This window comes from Pyrus communis, chromosome 1 (assembly GCF_963583255.1).
Source record: "Pyrus communis chromosome 1, drPyrComm1.1, whole genome shotgun sequence".
In the NCBI taxonomy this organism is placed as follows: domain Eukaryota; kingdom Viridiplantae; phylum Streptophyta; class Magnoliopsida; order Rosales; family Rosaceae; genus Pyrus; species Pyrus communis.
The window spans coordinates 6,546,340-6,569,135 of record NC_084803.1 but is presented as its reverse complement, the minus strand read 5'-3'; the positions used below and the strand labels follow the sequence as shown (position 1 = coordinate 6,569,135).

Genomic DNA, 22,796 nt, shown 5'->3' with positions numbered 1-22,796 from the left:
CAACAGTAAAATTAAAACTACAATATCAAAACCCTTGGGTTGATGTTCGGATCGCTTCCGTATTGTTATTTTTTAAGTGTTTAATGTTTTATAATCTTTATAAATAATTATAAAGTTATTTAATTAGTTTCAAGCAATTAATAAGAATAAATTAGTAAATTTATGAGCAAATATTTTACTAAAAAGTTGCATTAAAGGAACTTAATATTTGAAATTTTTTTAGCGTAATGTTTAAATGTAAAAAGAGACTTGGAAAAACTCCATAAGCTTCGAAAGATATTAGTGTAATTAACCAATAAAATAAATAATATTTCCAGTTTCCCACCAAATGAAATACAATAAAATTAATTAAATAATTTGGAAAAAAGTAAAATTAGTTAAATTAAACACGGCTGAGACAGATTGAGATTCTTCCCTCAATTTGTTTCCCATTATCCACTTAATTAAACTACAAGATTTAAAAATAAAATAAAAAATTACATCCATTCCAGTTCCACCACCTTCTTTTCAACTACTTCAAACTACTGTAACAAATCCCTCTTTCTACCCACTTTTCTGTTCTTTCTACCCACTTTCACTCACGTTGACTCAAACACCAACCCCACGTTCTCCCGCGCATGCCGGTGCTCCCCTTCGTACGTTACGATCAGCATCGCCGGATCATCCGGAGCGCGCTCCACGTGTTTCCTCGCCGGGCACCCTCTTACCGTACTGCACTTGTAATATCCCCTGTTCAACAAAAACAATTAAGCAAACGTCAGATTCAATTCTCACCGTCCGATCATATATCACCTCACGGTTTTTCATTTGATTACAAATCAACGGCTCGGATTTAAATTAAGTACCTTGGGTAAGGTGAGCCCTTGATCGGCTTCTGACCGTACTTTCTCCAGGAGTACTCGTCCGCTGGAATATCCGCGATTTTTGAACTTATCGCCGGCACACGAATCGTTTTCTTCACCCGATTTTTCCTGAATTACCAAATATTACGACAATTTATTAATTTATTAAAATTTCAGATATAAAAAATATTTTAGGGGGCTTTAGTCGTCGGTCAAAATTAAATAATCCCACGCGCGGAGAAAAACAATACGCCAGGCCCATCTTATCCTATCAGCGTCAACGCGTGCTACGACCATTAAAGGCCCAGCAACTTAAACCGTTGACCCATATACGGGCCGGGTCCACTAAATAAAACCGAGTTGAGTCGTCCGAGTCAACTCGCTTCCTCGGATAGTCCAACCAATTTTCTCGTGGTTCGTTGAGACAAATGGAAAAACCAGCCAAATCCTATCGTCTCAGTAACCGTGCGAGAGGCGTATTTTAGATGGAGAGAGGAAGTGTAAACTAAAATGCGCGGGTAATGAATTACACGTACCTTCTCTTGGAGCAATGGCAGTTGCCGGAGCCGGAAGCAGATCCCGAGCCGGAAAACTTGCACGACGTGTCGTCGGAGTGGTCGTGCTCGTGGCACCTCTTCTTAAATGGCGCCGTGGAGAGGGGAGGCTTCGCACCGGAAACGGCCGGGGCGGGGGCCAAGAAGATCGACGATCCGAGCTTCCCGTTCGAAACGCTGCCGTCTCCGGTGATCGCCGACGACATGAACGACGAGCTCGACGAGACACTGAAGCTCTCCTTCGCGAACTCAATCTCCGCGCTCTTCGGGTTCGACGCGAAGGCGTTGGGCCTCGTGAAGTCGAGCGTCATGCTGTGTGGGTGGGATTGGACGAAACTCGACTCGATCGGAGTCGGAGGGATGATAGCCGGAACAGTCACTGGAGCGGGCGCCGGAGTCGGAGTAAGATTTAGAGCCGAAGCTAAGTTGAGTGTTTGTGAAGACAAGGGGTCAGAAGTGGGGAAGTGAACCGGCTGAATCGGCTGAACCGGACCGCGTCGGAACCGGGCGTGGCCGGTCCGATTGAGGAGGGAGATGACCTTCTTGAACTTGGAAACGGTGTGATCGGTGATGTCCGTACAGTCGACGCGGGCCGATTGGTTGTTTGACTGTTGCTGCTGATAAGAGAGGAATCGGATCAGGTGCTCCATGCTCTGCAATCCTTGCGATGCCGCTTCCTGTATGGCCTTCTGATCCTCCATCTTCGGGAAGTTCATCAGCTCCAACGTCATCGTTAGGGTTTCGAGAATCTCCGGCCGGCGAGGTTGGGAGGTCTCTCAAGAGGACATGCGAGGAATTGAGATTTGGGGTGAGGGAGGTTGGGTGTTGAGGGGTGTGGGGATCATATAAAAGGCGGAGGGTGGGAGAGTCAAAGTGCTATTTAGATCGGACGGCTGAGGGGGGTTTGAAGATTTCTATTGGGATGATATTTGATTAAACTAAACAATTTTCTACACACTTGGGGCCGGGAGTGGGGAGGGAGGGAGGAAATGTCAGCGTGGCCGTGTCATCGACAACTATAAACTGTTATGTATTATATTTTCTCGTGATGGCCAAAATAACCACGGCCAAGGTTGACAGTGTTTGGAGTTAAATAAAGTTTGTGCCATAAAATATTAAGGAGATTCTTTTAAAAATCAGATTTTATATCAATTATTTCTCATTAAATGTTCTTGGCATATTTTTCTTATTAATATTGACGAATTTGAACAATATTATTGCTAGTTTATTGTAATATTAAGTCCACTTCTTCTTTTCAAGGTACATAATATTATTTGTCCAAATAAAAAAAACCGATGTGCAAAAAACTTAAAATAATTAAGAATTATAGAGAATCTCATTTTAAGAAAATTCATTTCTAAAGTTTGTACTGTTTGGTTGATTTGAAGATGAAACGTGTAATCCCAATGTTTGAATGCTTCAAAAGTCTTCCATAACAAATAAAGTCAATACTTTGATTTTATTGGAGTCTTTAAATTTCATAACTTTCTTTATAAGTAATAACTGTTATTGGTATATTTCTATTCACAATGTTTAAGACTTTACAAAAGGTCTTTATGCAAATAGAAACTGACAAAAACTCTTCATGTTTGAAACAATTGTACGCTCAATTTTTATCGTAAGGGTTATCCGGATTTGTACCAAAAAGAGAATCATTTATCCGGTTAGGTCTTATTTCTCTTACAGCCACATATCATGTTTATTAATTTAACGGAAGAAAAGAAAGAGGGTGAGCAAATAGTACCAACCTAATAGTTGTAATTTAGGACATTAATTATACTGTCAAGCTTATTACATGTGTGATTGTGACATCATAACATAGTTACATTTTTGGGATCCATTCATAAGTACCTACTAGAAACTTTAGACCATATGCATATTCAAGTCAAACCAATCAAAGCTTAATTGTCCAACTCTTGGAAAATGAATAACATGTTTATGTTGTTAGTGCCTTGAATTGGTAAAACTTGAGCCAACACTAATCAATTTACTTCAAATAGTTGATTTGACCAAGAATTCAACATATTTTGCAAAATTATGCAAACATAAAAATATTGATGCCTAAATAGTACAACTTGGAAGTTGCAAAAGACATCCCACAAAAGAACATAATTTAAAAGGACGAGAAATTGAACCTGCGACCACTTGTAATCATATTATTATTTTTAATTAAATAGACATCCCATCAAAGTTATAATCACAAACTCATATTTAGTTATGATCATAACTTAAGGGAGCGGGAATTTGAACCAAATACCACGTGGAGATTATATTTCTCTTTTATTTAAAATCATTGACTAATCGTTTTCTTTTCTTATAAAAATTGTTTTGCTGGTATTTCGTATTTTACACGTCCCATTATTCTTTGAACTGTCTAACGTTTTAATCAAGGGATAGGAGTTTTTTTTTATTTCTTTTGGTCAAAGCATGGTATAGGAGTTGACGAATACTTCAAGTAGTTTTATTTTTTCCGTGAAAACTCCATTGAGTTCTTTTTTATGGCTTAATTTTAGTTACGTCTTTTAGAATTCAATTTTAATCTAACTTTATTTTGTGTAATTCAAAAGTCATTATTTTACTTCTTAAAACTCAAAATTCATTCTATTTTGCTCTTGGAATTCGATTTTGATCTCATTTTACTATCTGAAATTCGAAAATCGTCTATATAAAACTCAAAATTCGTTCCACATTGCCTTATATATGTTAATTTCTTATGTGGGATTGATTTAGGTGCGCTACGTTAGTCAATATCTTTTTTATTTTATTTGTCTTCAATTCCTTTTAAACTTAACATTCTCTAATTGTTGAATTTTAACGCATAATGGAGATTTATAATCAAATTTTCACACATGTGGTATAGTCTTATTGGGTGTTGGGTCTCACATATGTATTAGGAGATGACCTATAAGTTTTAAGGAGAAGAGAGAGTCCACAAGTCAAAGTGAAACGAATTTTAAGTTTCAAGGAGTAAAGTTGCAACACTTGAGTTACATGAGTAAAATGAGATTAAAATGGAGTTTCATGAGGTGTAGCTAAAACTAGGCCTTATTTCATTGACTTTTACTCTTCTTTCTCTGATAATTATTTTTTGCTCCATTTGAGAAACATTTTGATACTGAGGTTTATAAATCTCATTTTAAACTTCAGTAGATAATGATTTGATACTAAATTAAGTCGCTTAGCCAAATTCACTACTCTTTAATGTCAAATATCGTTGTATAAAAAAAATTGACTAACTACTTGTACATGTATAATTCCATGCGTGCTCATTTTAGTATATTGTATTGAAATTTTGCTAGCGTCTATTGATTAATCTATATATTCGCATTAAATTCTTATGTTCACACAAGAAAAAATAAGTACTATGGTCCAAAACCAATCATGTGACACTCCCACACCATAGAAAACTGATATCTATAAATAATTCATACGCAGTGTATATACAATTTCAAGGGTCCATGCCAGAAATATATCATGTGATGGGTATATGTTTTTTTAGTTCATCACGATTGATTGATATGGTCTCCAATATGTAGGGCCTCTAAGATATTGATCTTATCATACAAAATCTAAATAAGCACCCTTCTTGAGTTATCATACAATGCAATGGATATTGATGGAAAATCAATAAAAATAGGGTTTTTTTATTAGCACCTCATATATTGTTGAGTACATCTCACATTAAATTTAATACTAGATAACTTATTTAACCTACTACACAATGATAATTTCAACCTTAAAAAAAAAAAAAAAAGTACACTCCAAATCATTTTAACTTATATATCTGTTTGGACCCAAATTTACACCATCGACCCGTGCAATCAAGACCATTGAATGACCATAGCTTCACACCGTCATATATATGAAGAAATTAAGATAATTTTATTGTTAAGAGATAATATTATGATTTTAATATTATGATTATTAATCATAATGATTATTTTTTAATAGTGAATTATCTTGGTTTTTCTCTTGTTAAACGTGATGCAAATAATATCTCTAACCTACAATTCAAATTAATTGGAGATATTCGACATACGGCAATGCATCTACTACTGGATTAATTTTATGCAATTAATCTATGCATGGGATAAAGATGAAATTGAAATGGTGATGTGGTCAGAATGGTTTTTGGGATTAGCCAAAGACATATAGGCTTGCTATGCACATGGATTATCACTATCAATGGAGGATGAGGTGGCGGTTTTTAATTTTGCATGCACCAAGTAAAGAGTTCTATTAGGATTCTATCTTTGGCTAACGTGTGGAGGTGATGATAATGACTATCTATGGTTCTGTGCAATTTAGAATTCTATGATGATGCATGTGATGACTTCTAGTTGGCCGATGAGTGATGAGGGACAATTATCCTAATGCAATTGCGCGTATAGGATAATCAGCGTGATTAAGTGATGATTATTTTACCTGGAGTAATATTCCAAGAATCGTGTGATGCGGCTATAACTTGAGGGAGAGGCAGTTCGTTCCTATAAATACAGATGCAATGGCAACGGAAAAAGGGCCCTTCAATTCAACACATAATTGCCTTACACAAAACCTCTCAAACATCTTGAGATCTTTGATTTTCTTTTCCCTGCCGACACATCTTCAGTTTGGATAAACAGCACTGTGAAGGCAACCAGCGAACACCTTCAGTTTGGATAAATAGCACTGCTGCTGTAAAATCAACCGACTGAGGAGCACTTTCAGTTTGAATAAATAGCACTGCGTCGAGGGCGACTGATTACCTATCAAAGTCTCGGTCGAGAAGGGTTTCCGAATCCTTATTAGCAGAAGTCATCTTATTAGCCTTCTTGGCGAAGTAAGGTGTTACGAGTTACGACATTCGGCGCATTGAACGCCGAGTGATTTTATAATTGGATACTCATAAGTGAGTTTCAGAGTTCGACATTCTGACAGCCGAACCACATTCACCATCAAGACATACATCACATTTGAATACTTATGTCTGTACAGTCTGGTGTCGATTCAATGTGCTTATACTCTCACAAATATAATCATTGTGACCGAATCCGACGTCGACGATTTGTGAACTTCGCAGAACTAGCAGCCTTGTCTCCAGGCTTGAGAATCCAAAAGCCAAGATTTGTTCCTTCCTCGGCCGCAGTCGCAAGATAAAGAAGTCAGCAACGCGCTCAACGTAACATCAACAAATTTTACTCCTCGGCCGAGCTCCGCCGACGAGTTGGCACGCCCCGTATTCAACCGAATGACGTAGTTAGCTTATTAGTTACTCGGCTTACGCACCACGTAGGCTTTGTAATTTTTAAGGTCAACAATATCCCAAGATTATTTATCTTCTTTTACTCTCTGAAAAAGATGAATATTCTTGACGACCCTTAGATGAAGGCGCTAGCTTTTGTTGGTAAAGCTCTCACTTTCTTATTAATCAAAGAAAACTGCCATGAAGTGATGATATTAATGCATCTCCAGGAACATGGAAGGAAGTCATAACTTGTTACAAAACATAAACAACGCCCATCAATGCAACATATCATTTTAGGTTCATTTGCAGCAATAGAAACTGCACTAAAATATTTTACTTAAATAATGTTAGTGGGAGAGTCATCCACAATCACTTGAGATTGAGGTATCATCTCCTTACTTTCCTCAGGGCTGTTCTCCAAAGATGAAGATGGAGAGCCAAGTCCAAGACCACTATATATTGCTACATTCTTCCGAGATATGTTATTAGGGTTCGTTTTGATTTGAATCTTCAACGTTGTTTGTACCATACTTGACCAATCCCGAAACTACTAAGCACCGGTCAACATCATACCGTCAAGGACCCACAAGACTTTTTCTCCAACCAGGAGGCCAATCACAACACGACACATGTCGGTATTAGAGGCCAATCACAGCGCAACACGTGTCGATATCAGAGGCCAATCACAACACGACACGTGTCAATGTCAGAACAAAGTTAGAAACTCTCTTCTGTAAAAGTGGATCATTCTCCCACAATAATCCCTAATGTTATTTGTACTAAACTATTCACTAGAACTCACTAAAAGAGAGCTTGAACCTATGTATTTGTGTAAACCCTTCACAACTAATGAGAACTCCTCTACTCCGTGGACGTAGCCAATCTGGGTGAACCACGTACATCTTGTGTTGTTTGCTTCCCTATCTCTATTCATTTACATACTTATCCACACTAATGACCAGAGCAACCTAGCGAAGGTCATAAACCTCACACTTTCTGTTATACCAAAGTCCTCGCCGATTTTGTGCATCAACAAATGTCCTTTGATCAGTTGGATTGCCCTATCTGTTTGAAGTTTCATCGTTCAAGGAACACCTCTCAGCTACTTGAATAAACGATAAACATGAATTACATTTAACTCAAATGTTTCCAGGGATGACCATTGAATTATGTGATGAATAAGCACTGTTAGCATTTAAACAACCTTGTACAATACCGAATTAGTTCTGCTCCGTTTGTCTCTTGTGAGCTGTTTATTAAAGCAATATAGGCATCCAAGAGCTAGACATACCTTCTGGTTCTCTCCATATGTCTCTCTGCACACAGATCATGATCTTGGAACAAGAAGGATACTTCCATGATCTTTCACTTGCACCTAAGTGTGAAAAGTGTGAAGTGTATGTAGAAAATATGGGGTGTAGAAAATACAAAGTGTATGTTGAGAGTGTAGGGTGTGAGGGTATCATGATGAATTATATGGGGTGTATTAAGATAAATTTTAATTGAAAACGCAAATATGAGGTGTAGTAAGTATGTAGGGTGTATTCAACAATACATAGAGTGTTAATATAACAAGCCTAAAAATAAATATAGATATAATATTCTTTTATGAAATTTATTTGTGAGTGTATTTAGTGATCGTTTCGAATTGCTTTTAAAATGACTGAAGGTGTTTTTGGTGAAAATATTTTTGAAATTAATCCTTAGTAGAAATCCAAGCGGATCATAGAAAAACACAGTAAGTGCTTTATGCAAAAAACATATATTTGGTGTTTCTTCCAAAAAATACTTAATGTGCTTTTGAAATCCAAAATCAATATTACCAAAAGTATTTTCAGTCATTTGAAATCACTTACAAACAATCTCTAAATGAGTAGTAACATTTGAAGTAAAGTTAATGTCATATTAACTCCAAAAAATATCTTCAACCTCAATGAGAATCGATCATCTTGTATTTGACTTTTGCATATAAATTATTCAATTAAGACGACCCAAAAAAAAAAAAAAAATTATTCAGTGCGGACACGTTTGATATGCAAAGGATTTGATTCTTTGCTAGTATAAAAAAATAAAAAAATAAAAAAAATCCCAAATTCTTATCTCTTCAATATTTGATGCTCCTCACACTCGAAGAGATAGTGCACACGTAATAGTGCCATAATTTTATTCGCCATACCATAATTTTAAGGGAAGGAAAAGAAAAGTCAAACAAAATGGGTTGTCTTGGATAATAATATATTATAACAAGGTTTTTCCATAGATTATAAGGGTTAGGAAACTCTCGAAGTAAAATTCTTCATGTACCTCATATTTAATGTTAACATTCGTGCTAATATTATAAAATGGTATGTCAAAAAAAATTAGATGATAGAAAATTTATGAAGAGTTCGACTTTTAAAATAATCTTCTTAACCTTTATCTTTGGAGTACTTGAAGATAGCATCCAACTAGCAATGTGACTTTTGTATAAATAATATAATTACGAGTCAATACATCCTAGTTGATTCTTTGAGTTTATATTTTTTATATGAATTATAGTTCACACAGAATTGGACATTGAATTAAATATTGATTTTTTTTTATTGATTCAAGACATTTAACATGTCGATATATATTAATTTAAATAACATTTGATTGTCGTGCAAATTATACAATAATATATGATTCTTAGCATCTTGGTAGGCGTTGAATTCTCTAGATCGGCATCATATTGTATAATTTTTGTGACAAACCTCACCACCTTGTGAAAGCTGGCCATTAGTGGAATAAGCACTCCATAATCCTTTATTTTAGTCTCAAACTGATTTTTTTTGCTCGTTAAGAGGGCCGGAATGGATATTTTCTTGGTTGTAATGGACTGTTTGACTAATGACTCTACTCTTATCTATAATTCTATCTACCCTTACCATTGGACTCTGGTATCTTGACTAAAATGGATTTTGTAAAATAACCAAATTCATAGGACATAAATATTGGGATTTGACTGCAATATTTGTATGTGTGTGGTACAATCATCGTCTAGATGGTCAAATGGTGATTGTGTTAAACACAATCACTTATGTCACGTTAATTATATATATGACCGTCAGATAGTAATTGTATTAAATATATGTAAATATTGCATTGTGTATGTTAGAATGAAGACAAGAAGAGCTTGAGAATACCTTAGTTACACCTAATTTTCTTCTATTTCTATGTCATTTATTGACACAAGGTTGATTATTTAGGATATAAATGGTGGGACCATGAATTTCTAAGCCCATGCTACATGGCGCGTAGGGTGGTCGAAATGATAATGCCCTCATCACGTGATCACAATTGTGTCTAGCATCTTAGGCGGGATTGTGTAAGGGTTAGGTGATCCGATATGGGCACATTAGGCTTAAGCCTATTAAAGATCTCACTTGCCTGTATACTTTCCCGCTTTAATAGGAATTACTCTCCCTATCAGAACCCTCAAGATCTCTATATAAAGTTATAAACCCTAACTTGGGTATTCTTTAGGATCATCTGATAACAATTATGAGATATCTCTAATGATCCCATACATGCCTAACATAGGCTTATATAATCCACATGCTGTTCATCTACGCGTAGACATATTCATGGACAATCATTTCTTCTAAACGCTCCGTCATAGGCTATTCGCAAAGGATGATTCACGATGTAGCACATACCACACTACCACTCATTCTCTAAAACTACTCCCACGATTTGGTTCTCCTTCCTAAGGATATGTAGGCAGTTCATCATGGGTTCAACCACTCTCCCCAATCAACCCTATTCACTCATGATCGGCGTTGATATGTGGTTTTGACAAATATCACCACCATCCACAGTTATATGGAAATTAATATTTGGAGCCTAAAATTAAGCACTAACCAATATGAAATTAGAAACACATGGAATAAGCTTTTAAGTGATGATTATACTCCATGAAACAAACAACTATGCCAATAAATGAGATCAAAACTGATTAAAATTATGTAAAAGTTAGCTTTTCTCAATGCGTATGTTTGTCATTAGCAATACAATATTGTGATATTTCTCTCTATACTTGTAGGTGATAAATCTTAAGTTTAACTCTTATGAATGACGATTTATGTAATTACGTAATTAGCTCAAATCCTCCCAATAACGTTCCAATTTTATTGGAAAATCCCCCCAACATCTCAATTTTATCAGAAAATCCCCCCAATATCTCAATTTTATCAGAAAATCCCCCCAATATCGTTGTATCTCAGAAAAAATAAATTTTCTTGATGAGCTCAATGGGCCGAAAACATTTAGCAAGATGGAGGTCCATTAAATCTCACAAGGGCCCTCAAAAGGCGCGTATTGGGCTTTCTAGCAAAGAAGAAACGGTTGCCCCAAGTCCAACCAACCACCAAAACAGCGACGTTTTGCTTTCTCTTCCCAATCAACATTTCAATGTACGCAGGCAAATCAAACAGGGCAACACACAGTGCAAAACGAAGGTTGCGTTAAAACTTTAGATCCAAGGGACAAGGGGACCAACCCACACACACACGGTGACGCCGATACGAAGAAAAACTGAGACGACGCCATTGAAGAGCAAACCTCCATTCGCAACCACCGAAACAATCGTATCAACCGCGACGGCCTTGCAGATCCAGCTGCCGCGAAATCCAGGTGTGATTTCTTCCTCTTAGTTTTTCAATCGATCTCGTTTGTATGGTGCATGAATCGTACTGTTTGCGTCGTTTCTTTTTTCTTGATTTTGGTTTTGTAGTGAGTGAATTAGGTTCTGGATCTTTTCGAATCCGATTTTGATGTGCTATGGATCCTGTTTGGTTGCTGAGAAAGGAAAATTGAACGAGAATGTCGTTGTAATAGAAATTGAACGTAGTGTAATTGGAACTAGTGTTTGCGCGGTCCTCTTTTGCCTGAATTCAGCATAAAACTTGAGTTTTTAGCTTGAATTTTTTCGGTTATTTTTCAGCGAACAAAACGAGTATTTATTCAATGTAATTTAATGTAATGGTGTGGTGGTGTTGATAGGGAGGATTAAATGGTGAGTGAGACGTTGCCGCGGTGATTGGCGTGGACTCACAGTGGGGAGCAAGAACGGAGTGGATCGGAATCGGATGGACAAGAACAAGAGCCGTACCGATCTGCTCGCAGCTGGACGAAAAAAGGTACACAGAGCTCTTGGTTGTTTTGTCAGCAACTAGAGCGTTAGGGTTTTTGGCTCATTCAATGTATTTCATGCCCTAATTTTCGATTCCTGATAAAATGTAACTTGTCTGAGCTGTATCCTTTCACTAGAAAAACTTTTTTGTACAGTAGGTGCCTATAGGTTTCCTGCTCTATTTTCTGTTTTGTTTCTTCACTGTCTTCGTAATAAATCAGAGAATGCAAATGAGTTGTCGGATTATAATATATAGTCTTGTATCTTTGCCGGCAGCTTCAACAATTTCGCCAGAAAAAAGATGGTAAAGGCAGTGGAAGTGGAAAATCCACAAAGACGTCTGATAAATCAGAGAAGCATGAAGCTGATGCTGATGTAGTCTCTAGTGCAACTAAACCTACAGCGGTGCCTCAGACCCCTGAAGGAGAAACTGAGTCTCATGTAGATGCTAATCTGGAAAACATTAACTCATCAGGGTCACATTCCGGGGAAATTTCTACAGCTTCTGACATTAATGCTGCTGCTCCCTTGACGGTTCCCATTACACATGAGAGAAACGCAGTTGAAACTTTGATTTACCAAAATGCTGAGTCAGCATCACAGGAGGTGGGATTCAGTAAGCATGATGTTAACTTTTCAACCATGAACGTGGGGGAGAATACTGGGGGCACTGATGCTGAGGTGGCAAGAGTTAGTTCATTGGACTCTTCACATGTCATGGATTCCAGAGTGCTAGCCAAAGATGCCAATATGTCTATATCGGTTGATGTGTTAGCACAACCTACTTCAGTTGATGATACTGATCAAACAAAGGGTAGAGATGAGGAGTCTTTGCCTCCCTCACAGAATATTAATACATCATTGGTGCAGGAGAGGGAAGATCAGGTAACAGATGTAGGTTGTGCTCTTCTCCTCTTGTTATTTAACTTTCTAAGTTTCTATTATAGATTATTTTGGGATTCTTTGGGAAATTAATTGGGCAGGTTAGGAAAAATGATGGGTTTGACGTATAATTATAATCTCATTTGTTGCTGGGTAGGGGCAATGCAGGAAGCTGATGGTCTGGATGCAAAAAATTGTAATCGTAGTCAAGAAGCAGATATGGAGCTTAAAGGAGATGACAGGATTTCTTCATCTGAGCTTGATAGAACTTTTGAAAGTTTCTCTGGGCAAGCACCTTCCTTAGACAAGCAAACTGATACACTGTATGAAGCATCTGATAGAGAAGTGGAACTTGCAGGAGATAAAAGTGTAGCTCTGTCTGAGATTGATAGAACTGCTGAAACTTTCCCAGATCTTGAGTCCTCCATAGATGATCAGACTGGCAAGGCAGATGAAGCATCTCTGTCAACTGGTGCAACCATGTCTGGTGGACTCTCAGTGTCTGATTTAGCTCTACCTGAGGCAGATAGATCTTTGGTTGTTAGTGCTGCTATGGAAAACCGCCAGGAAACAGAAGATGTTCCAGGTGGGGAAGAACATGGGGCCCTTTTGGAGGATCATCATCAGAAAAAAGGACTTCAAAGGCCTCCAGAAGCCAATATGGTGATTCCAGATAAAGAATGGACTGCATCTCCTGTTGCAGATGTCAGCTCAATCAGTCTCTCACAGCTCACAGAAGTAGTTAGGAGGCTCAGCGAAGAAGAGTTCCGGGTTCTTATGAAGTCAATTGAATCAGTTTCTAATGCATTTCAGGGGACTACTAATTTGATTGTGCCAGAACATGTATTTCCGGAAATGTTTGAGCGACTTAAAGAAGAATTACTTCTCACACATTTGACAAAAGATATCAGTGACTTGCAGCTTGTGCAGCAGTCTGAGATGCAAGTGGAGTTTGATTGCCAACACGATCAGTTACTCGATGAAACATCTCTTCTTCGTGCTTCACTACAAGAAGTTCGTGAGAAGAACCAATGCCTTGCTGAAGAGCTTTCAGAGTGCAGATGTGAACTCCAGGCTGTTGTTAGTGGGAAGGAGGAGTTCCAAGGCCGACTTCAAACGGCGAAGGCAGAGGTTGAAGAATTTTCTGCTAGAGCAATTGAGTCGCATAGTAGCCTGGAAAGGTCACAGCAGGATTTGTTGAGCCTGTCAGCTGAGTTAGCTGACTGCAAGTCTTTGGTGGCAGCCTTACAGGTGGAGAATGAGAAATTAAATGGGAGTATTGCTTTGTGGGATGAAGATAGAAAGAAACTTCTAGAGCAAAATGATCTTTATCTTCATGAGAAGGAGAAGCTTTCAGCAGAGTTAGTTGATGGCAAAAGTTCTGTAGAAGCTCTACAGGATCAAATTTCCAGCTTAAGTGGGAGTCTGGGTTCAGTAACAGAAGGGAGAAAGAAGCTTGCGGAGGAGAAGGAGCATCTATCCTCTGAGAATGACAAACTTTCTATAGAAGTGGCTGACAGTAAGAACACAGTATTGGCTTTGCAGGTAGAAAATGGCAACTTGAATAGAAGCCTTTCTTTGGTTACAGAGGAGAGAAAGAAGCTTGAGGAAGAGACAAAGCATATTTTCTCAGAGAATGAGAAACTTGCAATAGAATTGGCTGCCAGTAAGAATTTAATACTGGATTTGCAGGTAGAAAATGAAAAATTGAATGGAAGCCTTGCTTTGGTTACAGGGGAGAGAGAGAAGCTCGAGGAGGAGAAGGATTATTCTGCCCACGAGATTGAGAAACTTTCTTTGGAAATTCTTGTTCTTCAAGAGCGGTTATCTGACGAACATGAAGAACATAAGAGGTTGGAGGTTGATTTAAAAGAAACGACAACACGCCTTGAAAAACTCTCTGAAGAAAATAACTTTCTTACTAGCAGTCTGGACATACTTAAAGCTAAGATAAGAGAGGTTGATAACAGTGGAATCAAAATTGCATCCCAAGCTGGTGAAGGTGGGGATCAAGTTGAACTTTCAGAAGTGCGGAGTAGGAGTCATGAAATTGAAACTGAAAATGAAAAATATCACCAAGATAGTGAAGGCTCCTTTATTATGGTGGAAAAACCTTCATCTGATGGCAGTGGAGGAGGTTCACCAGTTCTGAATCTTGGGAGGGAAGTTTTTGAAGATTCCTTTGGGTTTGTAGCACTAAAGGGACGTGTGGAAGAGGCAGAGAAAATGTTGAATAAACTTGTACAGGAGATTGAAGGCATCTGCTCTCGTTCAGAATTGTTGAACAGGTCAGGTGATAAAGTCTCCACTCTTCCCGTCTTAAAACTGATTCAAGCCTTCGAGTCAAAGGTGCACCTTGATGAACATGATGGGGAGGAAAGAGGGCTAACTGACAATCAATCTCCGGCAGATTCAATTGCATCGGTAAGAGAGCAAACTGGAAACTTGAGAGCATTATTTGAGCAGTTGCTCCTGGATGCTGCAAATGCCAGTGAATTGCTCAAGGAGGAGCGAGATGGTAGGAAAACTGCTAATGCTACATTCGGGGAGCTTAAAGTTCAGTATGAAGACTTGGAGGAACATAGCAAGAAACTGGAAGCAACCAACATTGAGCTTGGTGTCCTATATGAAGCTTTAGAACAACATAGGGTCAGCATTGAAACAAGGAACAGTGAGCTTGTAGTTCTCTGTGAGTCCTTAAGACTACAAGTTACTAATCTCGAAGCAGAAAACATGGAAGTTGGAAGAAAGCTACATAAGTATGAATCAAGAATTAATCAATTGCAGAGTCGATTGCATGATTTACATCTGAGTTCAAATGACACAGTATCTCAGATCTCTGATCAATTAGAAAATTTTCACAAGGAAGCGGCAGAGAGGGTCTTGATACTTGAGCAGCATTGGGATTCCACTCTCGCTCCGGTTGTTGAAGCGATTGGAAAGCTTGGTGAGTCTATTGGGAGTTTCACCACAACCACACCAGTGTCTAATTATTGTTTGGATACAAGCCATTTCGTTGCTTCTGTTTATGATGCCATCACTGTTATTAAAGATCTGACGAAGAAACTTAAAAGTTCTCAAACAGACCGTGATGCTATATGTATTTTACACAAAGAAGTGAATGAGAAATGTGAAGATCTCCATGTAAAGAATGAATTGGCTGGTGAAATGCTGCACAAGTTGTATGGCAACCTTAGAAAACTTCTTAAAGTTTTGCATGGGTCTATAGATGAAAGTGAGATGAACCTGGAAAATGAAAGGCTTCCTGATCCTCTGGATTACAGTATTTATGAAACCATCATAGAACAGCTGGAGAATTTTCTGAGTGAGGGATTGCAACTCCAATCTGTTAACAAGAAGCTAAATTCAGAGTTGATGGTTAGAACAGAAGAATTTGAGGAACTGAGACAAAGATGCCTGGATTCAAGTGCTATTCAGAAGTTAATAGAAGATATTGAAGGTGTTCTAGAAGTGGAACATGCTGAGTTTCAAGAAGATAAAATGCTTGCTTCACACTTGGAATCATTGGTATCGTGTCTTGTTCAGAAGTTCAAGGAGGCTGATGCGCAGGTAGGCTTATCTAAAGAAGGTTTTCAATCTAAGGTGATGGAATCTACTTCAATGCAGGAAGAAATACAGCAGTTAAATGCCTCGTGTTTCCAGCTTGAAAGTGAAACCATTGTTCTCAGGGAAAGTTTACGTCAGGTTGAGGAAGCCCTTCTTGTTGCCCGTTCTGAGTTACAAGAGAAACTAAATGAACTTGAACAATCAGAGCAACGGGTGTCTTCCCTGAGAGAGAAGCTTAGCATTGCTGTCTCCAAGGGGAAAGGCTTGATTGTTCAGCGAGATGGTCTCAAGCAGTCCCTTACAGAGAAATCTAGTGAACTGGAAAGATTCTTACAGGAGCTGCAATTCAAAGATTCCAGGCTTCTTGAGGTTGAAACAAAGCTCAAGGCATATTCAGAAGCTGGTGAGCGTGTGGAAGCTCTGGAATCTGAGCTTTCATACATTCGCAATTCTGCTACTGCATTAAGAGAATCATTCCTTCTCAAAGACTCTGTCCTTCAGAGAATAGAAGAGATTTTAGAAGACCTTGATCTGCCAGAGCATTTTCATTCGAGAGATATTATTGAAAAAATCGATTGGCTGGCTAGGTCAGCTACTAGAAACAGTTTTCCTCTGACAGATTCAGATCAGAAGAGTTCTGCTGGAGGAGGTTCATATTCTGATGCTGGTTTTGTTGTTATGGATTCCTGGAAAGATGATGTACAGCCAAGTTCAGATTCCAGTGATGATTTCAAAAGAAAATATGATGAACTTCAAAGTAAGTTCTACGGGTTGGCCGAACAGAATGAAATGTTAGAGCAATCTTTAATGGAAAGGAACAACTTAGTCCAGAGATGGGAGGAACTTTTAGACAGGATTGATATGCCATCGCATCTGCGGTCCATGGAACCTGAGGATAGGATTGAGTGGTTAAGAAAAGAACTTTCGGAGGTGCAGGGTGAGAATGTGTCTCTCCAGCAGAAGATTGTTAACCTTGAGAGCCATTGTGCATCGCTAACTGCTGATTTGGAAGACTCAAGAAGGAGGACGTCTGACCTTGAGGAAGACCTCCAGACATTTATTGATGAGAGAAATAATCTTTCTCAAAGATTGGAGCTTCTGAGCAATGATCATGATAAACTTTCAGCAAAGGCAGCTGAGTTTGAGCTTGAGAATGAAAAACTGCAGGAGGAAGTGTCTGATTTGCAGGAGAATGTAGCCAAGCTGCGAGGGAATGAGAAGCAAATTCTCAGCATAGAAGATGATATAAGAAGGTTGCAGGGTCTGATTACTGATGCATTGCAGGATTCTGGAACAAAGTCTCAGTATTCTGGTGAAAGAAGCATTGAGTGCTTGGAAGGGTTACTGAATGAGCTTTTAGAGAATTATGCAACTCTTTCCTCCGAGAAACCAGTGTTTGGGGTTGCAGCTGATGGTACTGAAATTTCTGAAGCAATGGTTGTTGAAGCGAGAAGCACAAGTACACCTGATATTGCTAAATCAGATATAGTTGCTTTGAAGCAAGAGTTGGAGGAGGTTCAACGTGAAATTTTTGATGTGAAGGAGGAGAGAGATGGATATGTGGAGAAGCAACGGTCTTTGGCTTGTGAGTTAGAAGTGCTAGATAAAAAAGTGAATGAGTTGCAAGGGCTTCTTAATCAGGAGGAGCAGAAGTCAGCTTCTGTTAGAGAGAAGTTAAGTGTTGCAGTTAGAAAAGGAAAGCAATTGGTGCAACAGCGTGACAGTCTGAAACAAAATATTGATGAGATCAATTCTGAGGTGGAACGCTTGAGATCTGAGATCAAGATAGGCGAAGGTAAACTTGCAGAATATGAACAAAAGTTCAGGGATTTGTCCGCTTATCCAGGGAGGGTAGAAGCCCTACAGTCTGAGAGTTTATTCTTGCGGAATTGTTTGAAAGAAACTGAGAACAATTTGCAGGAGAAAGGAAATACTTTGAGCTTAATCATAAATATTCTAGGAAACATTGATGTTGCAGAGGATGCTAATTCTGGTGATCCAGTTTTGAAGTTAGAACAGATTGGGAAAATGTGCTGTGATATGCGTGCGAATATGGCTTCTTCAGAACAAGAAGCTAGGAAATCCAAAAGAGCAGCAGAGCTACTCCTTGCAGAACTGAATGAGGTTCAAGAGAGAAATGATGGTCTCCAGGAAGAGCTAGCAAAATCTGCGAGTGAACTTGCTATACTCTCCAAGGAAAGGGATCTTGCAGAGGCCGCCAAACTCGAAGCTCTTGTACGTCTTGAACTGGTTTCTACTGCTCACTCTGAGGAAAGAAAACACCAATTTTCTGAATTTTCAGGACTGAAGTCTGGTGTAGATCAACTCAGGAAGGGGTTTCATGATGTTAGTAGTTTATTGGCTGCTGTTTTTCACCAGGACTTGGTATTTTTGCAAAACCTGGAGTCTGGTATTGGTTCCTGCCTCAAATCAAGCAGTGCTGCTGATGTGGTTGATGTGCCCCTTTTCACTACAAGCGATGGATTCATCACGAGTAAATCAGACAAGGTACTTTTTTTTATGTGCACGCTTGATTATTTGTTCCAGTATGATATGCCGTATTTCAATATTCTTATCATTCTATATGGCTTGTCAAAGGCCGTTTTCTAGCAATTATAGGTCCTTTATTTTGTATGCCTTTGTTTCAACTCTGTTGTACCTTCCCTGCGCCCGAAAATTCAAGTAAACTTCATTTAAAGTCAAACGAGTGCAATGGTTTTGTTTGAAAAATGTATGCTTTGTTGACTGCAGTGAGCTGGTTAGAAATAGAAATGAAGCCCTTTAAGTTAGAAATGATTATTGAAGAATTGATTTCATGTATATGTATCTCTCTGGTCTATTTATTTTATAGGTCTGTGCTTTATTTATAAATTCCAACTTATTGGTTAGAAGGCGATGTGACAGATGGCATGGCATTAGCTTTGCTAAAAGTAATTGGGACTCATGGTACAGTATGTGGGATTAAGAATGAAGAAATAAATACAGTCACGCCACTTTGGATTATAGTAATAATCTTATCATTACCTTTACTGTTATTATCATCATCACTAAGGACTATTATTCTTGTATCATAATTGTTTATAATTTTACTGTTATATTTTGTATGGCAATTATAGTCTTTAAATTTGATGTGAAGCACTCTTCACTCTTATTATTTTAATTTAGTATCATTTCGTTCATTATTTTCTCATCTGTTAATTTTGGCTTCCCTGTTCAGGAGAACTTTATTTTGACGAATTCTTGGTCAGACTCCAACATGCATGGTCAATATGATGATGATGACAATTTTATAATTGAAATCTTTACTTATGTAAGGCATTATCTGCAAGAACTGGAGATCGAGATTGGTTTGCTTGAAGAAAAATTAGATGAACACTCAATTTCATTACATGAAAAGGCTAGCAGTATATCTAAATCAATGGCAATTGTTCGTGGAGAATTAACTTCCAAAAATGAGTCATTTGAAGCCTTGAAGAGAGACTTGTTGCATATGGAAATGGTTGAAAAGGAAAAGGACAATGAGCTTCTTCTTTTGCGCAGAAATATTGCCTTGCTTTTTGAAGCATGCACTAAATCAGTTATGGAAATGGGTAGAAGAAAAGCTGAATTGGTTGGAAATGGTTGGTCTGCTGGAGAACAAGGGATGATTTTGAAGCTAGCAGAACTTTCTGAGGATGGACTTTCATTTAGTGGAGAAGATCAGTTTCGCTCTGAGGAACATGTCAGGAGTATGACAGACACGCTATTGTCAACTGTGAGTGATTTTGGTTCTCTGACAACTGAAATTGTGGAAGGTGGCCAAAAGGAGTTGAAGATTACCATTTCAAAGTTGCAGAAAGAGCTTCAGGAGAAGGACATTCAAAAGGAAAGGATTTGCATGGAGCTTGTAAGTCAAATCAAGCAAGCTGAAGCAGCTGCAACGAGTTATTCAACGGAGCTTCAATCTTCAAAATCTTTGGTGCATGATTTGGAGAAACGGGTGGAAGTGATGAAGGGCGAACGTAACTTATTGGAGCAGAGAGTGAATGAGTTAGAAGATGGCTGTGCTACTTCTACCGACTTACAAGAGAGGGTCAGATCACTGACTGATGTGATTGCTGCTAAAGATCAAGGTCAGTTATTGAATCTACTATAGTTTCAGTTACTGCTGTTGAATTTAACACATTTTCAAATAATTATTTTTTTCTTTAAGTGAAATTTAAAATGGTTATTTTGGCACCAATTATCAAAATTGCTTGTGATTGCAGAGATTGAGGACCTAATGCAAGCACTTGATGATGAGGAGGTGCAGATGCAAGGTCACACTTCCAGGATCAAGGAACTGGAAAAGGTTGTGGAACAAAAGAACCTAGATTTGGAGAACCTTGACACTTCCCGCGGGAAGGTTATGAAAAAGCTTTCCATCACTGTCAGTAAGTTTGATGAGCTACATCATCTATCTGCAAGCCTCCTTGCTGAGGTGGAAAAGCTCCAATCACAGTTGCAAGAACGGGATGATGAGATATCCTTCTTAAGGCAAGAGATCACTAGGTGCACGAATGATGTTCTTGTTGCATCACAAACCAGCAACAAGAGAAATTCGGAAGAGATCCATGAGTTACTAACATGGTTTGATATGAATATTGCTTGGTTCGGGATGCACAATGGGGATCAGAACAATGATCAAGTTTCTGACCACAAGGAAATATTAAAGAAAAAGATTGATTTTGTAATTCAAGAATTGGGGGATCTACGAGCTGTGGCTGAAAGTAAGGATACACTGTTGCAAGTAGAAAGGAGTAAGGTAGAAGAATTAACACGCAAAGGAGAAACTCTTGAGAAGTATTTACATGAGAAGGAATCACGGCTAAATTTGCTTGACAGTGTGGGAGATTCTGGCCGGGGAACTAGCAGCACCTCTGAAATTGTTGAGGTTGAGCCTGCGGTGAGATTTTTATATGTTATTTATTTACAAAGTCACATTTTAGAGGCCTCTTTCAGAGTATTGTAATGTCACTAATGACTTTATTTTGTGGATTTTTGATAGAAAAACAACTGGGCAGTAGCTGGGACCTCCGTTGCACCTCAAGTCCGCAGTTTGCGCAAAGGCAATAATGACCAAGTTGCGATTGCCATAGATATGGATTCTGGGAGCAGTGGTAGGTTGGAAGATGAAGAGGATGATAAAGGTAATCCTATGCTGATATAATTGCTGCCATCTTTTACTGGTCTTTCCCGTTCAATACCAAGTCAGATAAGTGACTGAAGGCATTTCTTACTGGTTTAACATTTGTTTGTTTCTTCGACTGTAGTTCATGGTTTCAAGTCACTCACGACTTCAAGAATTGTTCCAAGATTTACCAGACCCGTGAGTGACATGGTCGATGGCCTTTGGTAAGCATGACCAGTCCTTATTTTCTTTTCTTGGTAATATTTCAATTTGAAACTTACCTAGATTTTGTGATAACTAAGTCATCTTGTACACAACCATTCAGGATGTCTTGTGATCGAGCTCTAATGCGGAAACCTGTTTTACGGCTTGGCATTATATTATATTGGGCTGTACTGCATGCGCTTCTTGCTACTTTTGCAATCTGAAAAGCCAGAAGTGGTTAGAGATTCTCTTGTCAGGTGGTGTTGCATATCGGTTTTACTGCTTTTATGGATATTCTTCGTTAGTTGCTCTTTTTTGGTTCCGATGTTGGCACTCCTCTTTTCTCCCCTTGCACTCTTCCCTTTTCCTAGTCTTTGGATTGAAAACGGTAAAAGAGAATCACGAGACATAAGTAAGGAATAGAGTGTAGAAGGAGAAAACGGGAGCGTGAAAGTCACTGCTCTGTTTCTTTTTATACGTCTTTCGGTTGGGGAAATTCTGGTTTGAATACATTTATGAAGCTCAAAACTTATGCGAGACATTTGACTTGTGTTGCATTGCAGGTTCACATTTTGAAGGGCTTGGAGTCCCGTGTCCCGACGGTGGTTATGCTTGATTGGGTATTAAGTTGGAAGCTTAAATCCTACTATTTTTTCTTCTTCCTAGATGCGGTTAGATCGATTTATTATTTTCCACCGCAACCGAGCGACGCAGATTGGCAGTTTTTACGTCAATGAATCCCAGAAGCTTGGTTCTAATAAGAAAAGAAAGTTTGATGATAGGGAAACATAGTTCATTTGTTTACTCAGTACCCAACCAAAGGTTGTACATCCTAGCTGCTGTTATTACTTCCCTACATAAACTAGAGAGAATTTAGCTGTGTAACCAAAAGCTCCAACCTAGTACTTTCTTTGTGATGACGATATCATCGTGTAATGTAAAAGATTTCAGGCATGTATTAATGTTTTTGTTCTTGAATTTTCTAGAATTTCGACTATTTCATAGTTCGAGGAGAGAAATTGGCGTATTGGTTTCAGGACTTTTGACCCAATAGGACTTTTGTCGTGGAACTAAAATTTTGTGAGTATATGTCTGTGAATTTTTTATAATGTGGAGCAATGATTCTAAAAGGTGAAAAGCAGAATGATAATTGTTCTATTATGTGAAATGTTTTAAGGATCAATGCTCACGGGTTTTTAGTTTAGAGACCAATTCTCTC

At 38.3% G+C, this 22,796-nt stretch overlaps 2 protein-coding genes across 5 annotated transcripts; one reads left to right on the top strand and one right to left on the bottom strand.

Annotated features, from left to right (window-relative positions):
• Positions 1–348: 348 nt before the first annotated feature.
• On the bottom strand, positions 349–2,269 carry LOC137744923 (probable WRKY transcription factor 17). The gene is made up of 3 exons (XM_068484743.1): positions 1,379–2,269; positions 846–971; positions 349–729 (listed from the first exon to the last, which is right to left on the bottom strand). The coding sequence occupies exons 1-3, from the start codon at positions 2,125–2,127 to the stop codon at positions 579–581; spliced, it is 1,026 nt and encodes a 341-aa protein (XP_068340844.1). The 5' UTR covers positions 2,128–2,269; the 3' UTR covers positions 349–578.
• An 8,821-nt stretch (positions 2,270–11,090) lies between these two features.
• On the top strand, positions 11,091–22,555 carry LOC137728724 (trans-Golgi network-localized SYP41-interacting protein 1-like). Of its 4 annotated transcripts, XM_068467477.1 has the most exons (10): positions 11,091–11,276; positions 11,646–11,782; positions 12,052–12,673; positions 12,815–18,732; positions 19,442–20,336; positions 20,472–21,148; positions 21,251–21,392; positions 21,516–21,597; positions 21,699–21,834; positions 22,141–22,555. In XM_068467477.1, exons 2-9 carry the CDS (start codon positions 11,732–11,734, stop codon positions 21,799–21,801), a joined length of 8,490 nt encoding a protein of 2,829 aa, XP_068323578.1. In that variant the 5' UTR covers positions 11,091–11,276; positions 11,646–11,731; the 3' UTR covers positions 21,802–21,834; positions 22,141–22,555. The 4 variants fall into 4 exon arrangements, with proteins under 4 accessions (XP_068323578.1, XP_068323594.1, XP_068323586.1 ...); XM_068467493.1 differs by lacking the exons at positions 11,091–11,276; positions 11,646–11,782 and having other exon boundaries at positions 12,522–12,660; XM_068467485.1 differs by lacking the exons at positions 11,091–11,276; positions 11,646–11,782 and having other exon boundaries at positions 12,530–12,669.
• The last annotated feature ends 241 nt before the right edge of the window (positions 22,556–22,796 follow it).

Bases quoted from the DNA above. Each gene is read 5' to 3' on its own strand.
- LOC137728724 (XM_068467477.1), top strand. From the start codon at position 11,732: ATGGACAAGAACAAGAGCCGTACCGATCTGCTCGCAGCTGGACGAAAA. The intron at 18,733-19,441 runs GTACTTTTTTTT...TTCCCTGTTCAG, and splicing joins TCACGAGTAAATCAGACAAG to GAGAACTTTATTTTGACGAA. The intron at 21,149-21,250 runs GTGAGATTTTTA...GATTTTTGATAG, and splicing joins TTGTTGAGGTTGAGCCTGCG to AAAAACAACTGGGCAGTAGC.
- LOC137744923 (XM_068484743.1), bottom strand. From the start codon at position 2,127: ATGACGTTGGAGCTGATGAACTTCCCGAAGATGGAGGATCAGAAGGCC. The intron at 972-1,378 runs GTACGTGTAATT...TTGGTAATTCAG, and splicing joins TGCCATTGCTCCAAGAGAAG to GAAAAATCGGGTGAAGAAAA. The intron at 730-845 runs GTACTTAATTTA...TTTGTTGAACAG, and splicing joins AAGGGCTCACCTTACCCAAG to GGGATATTACAAGTGCAGTA.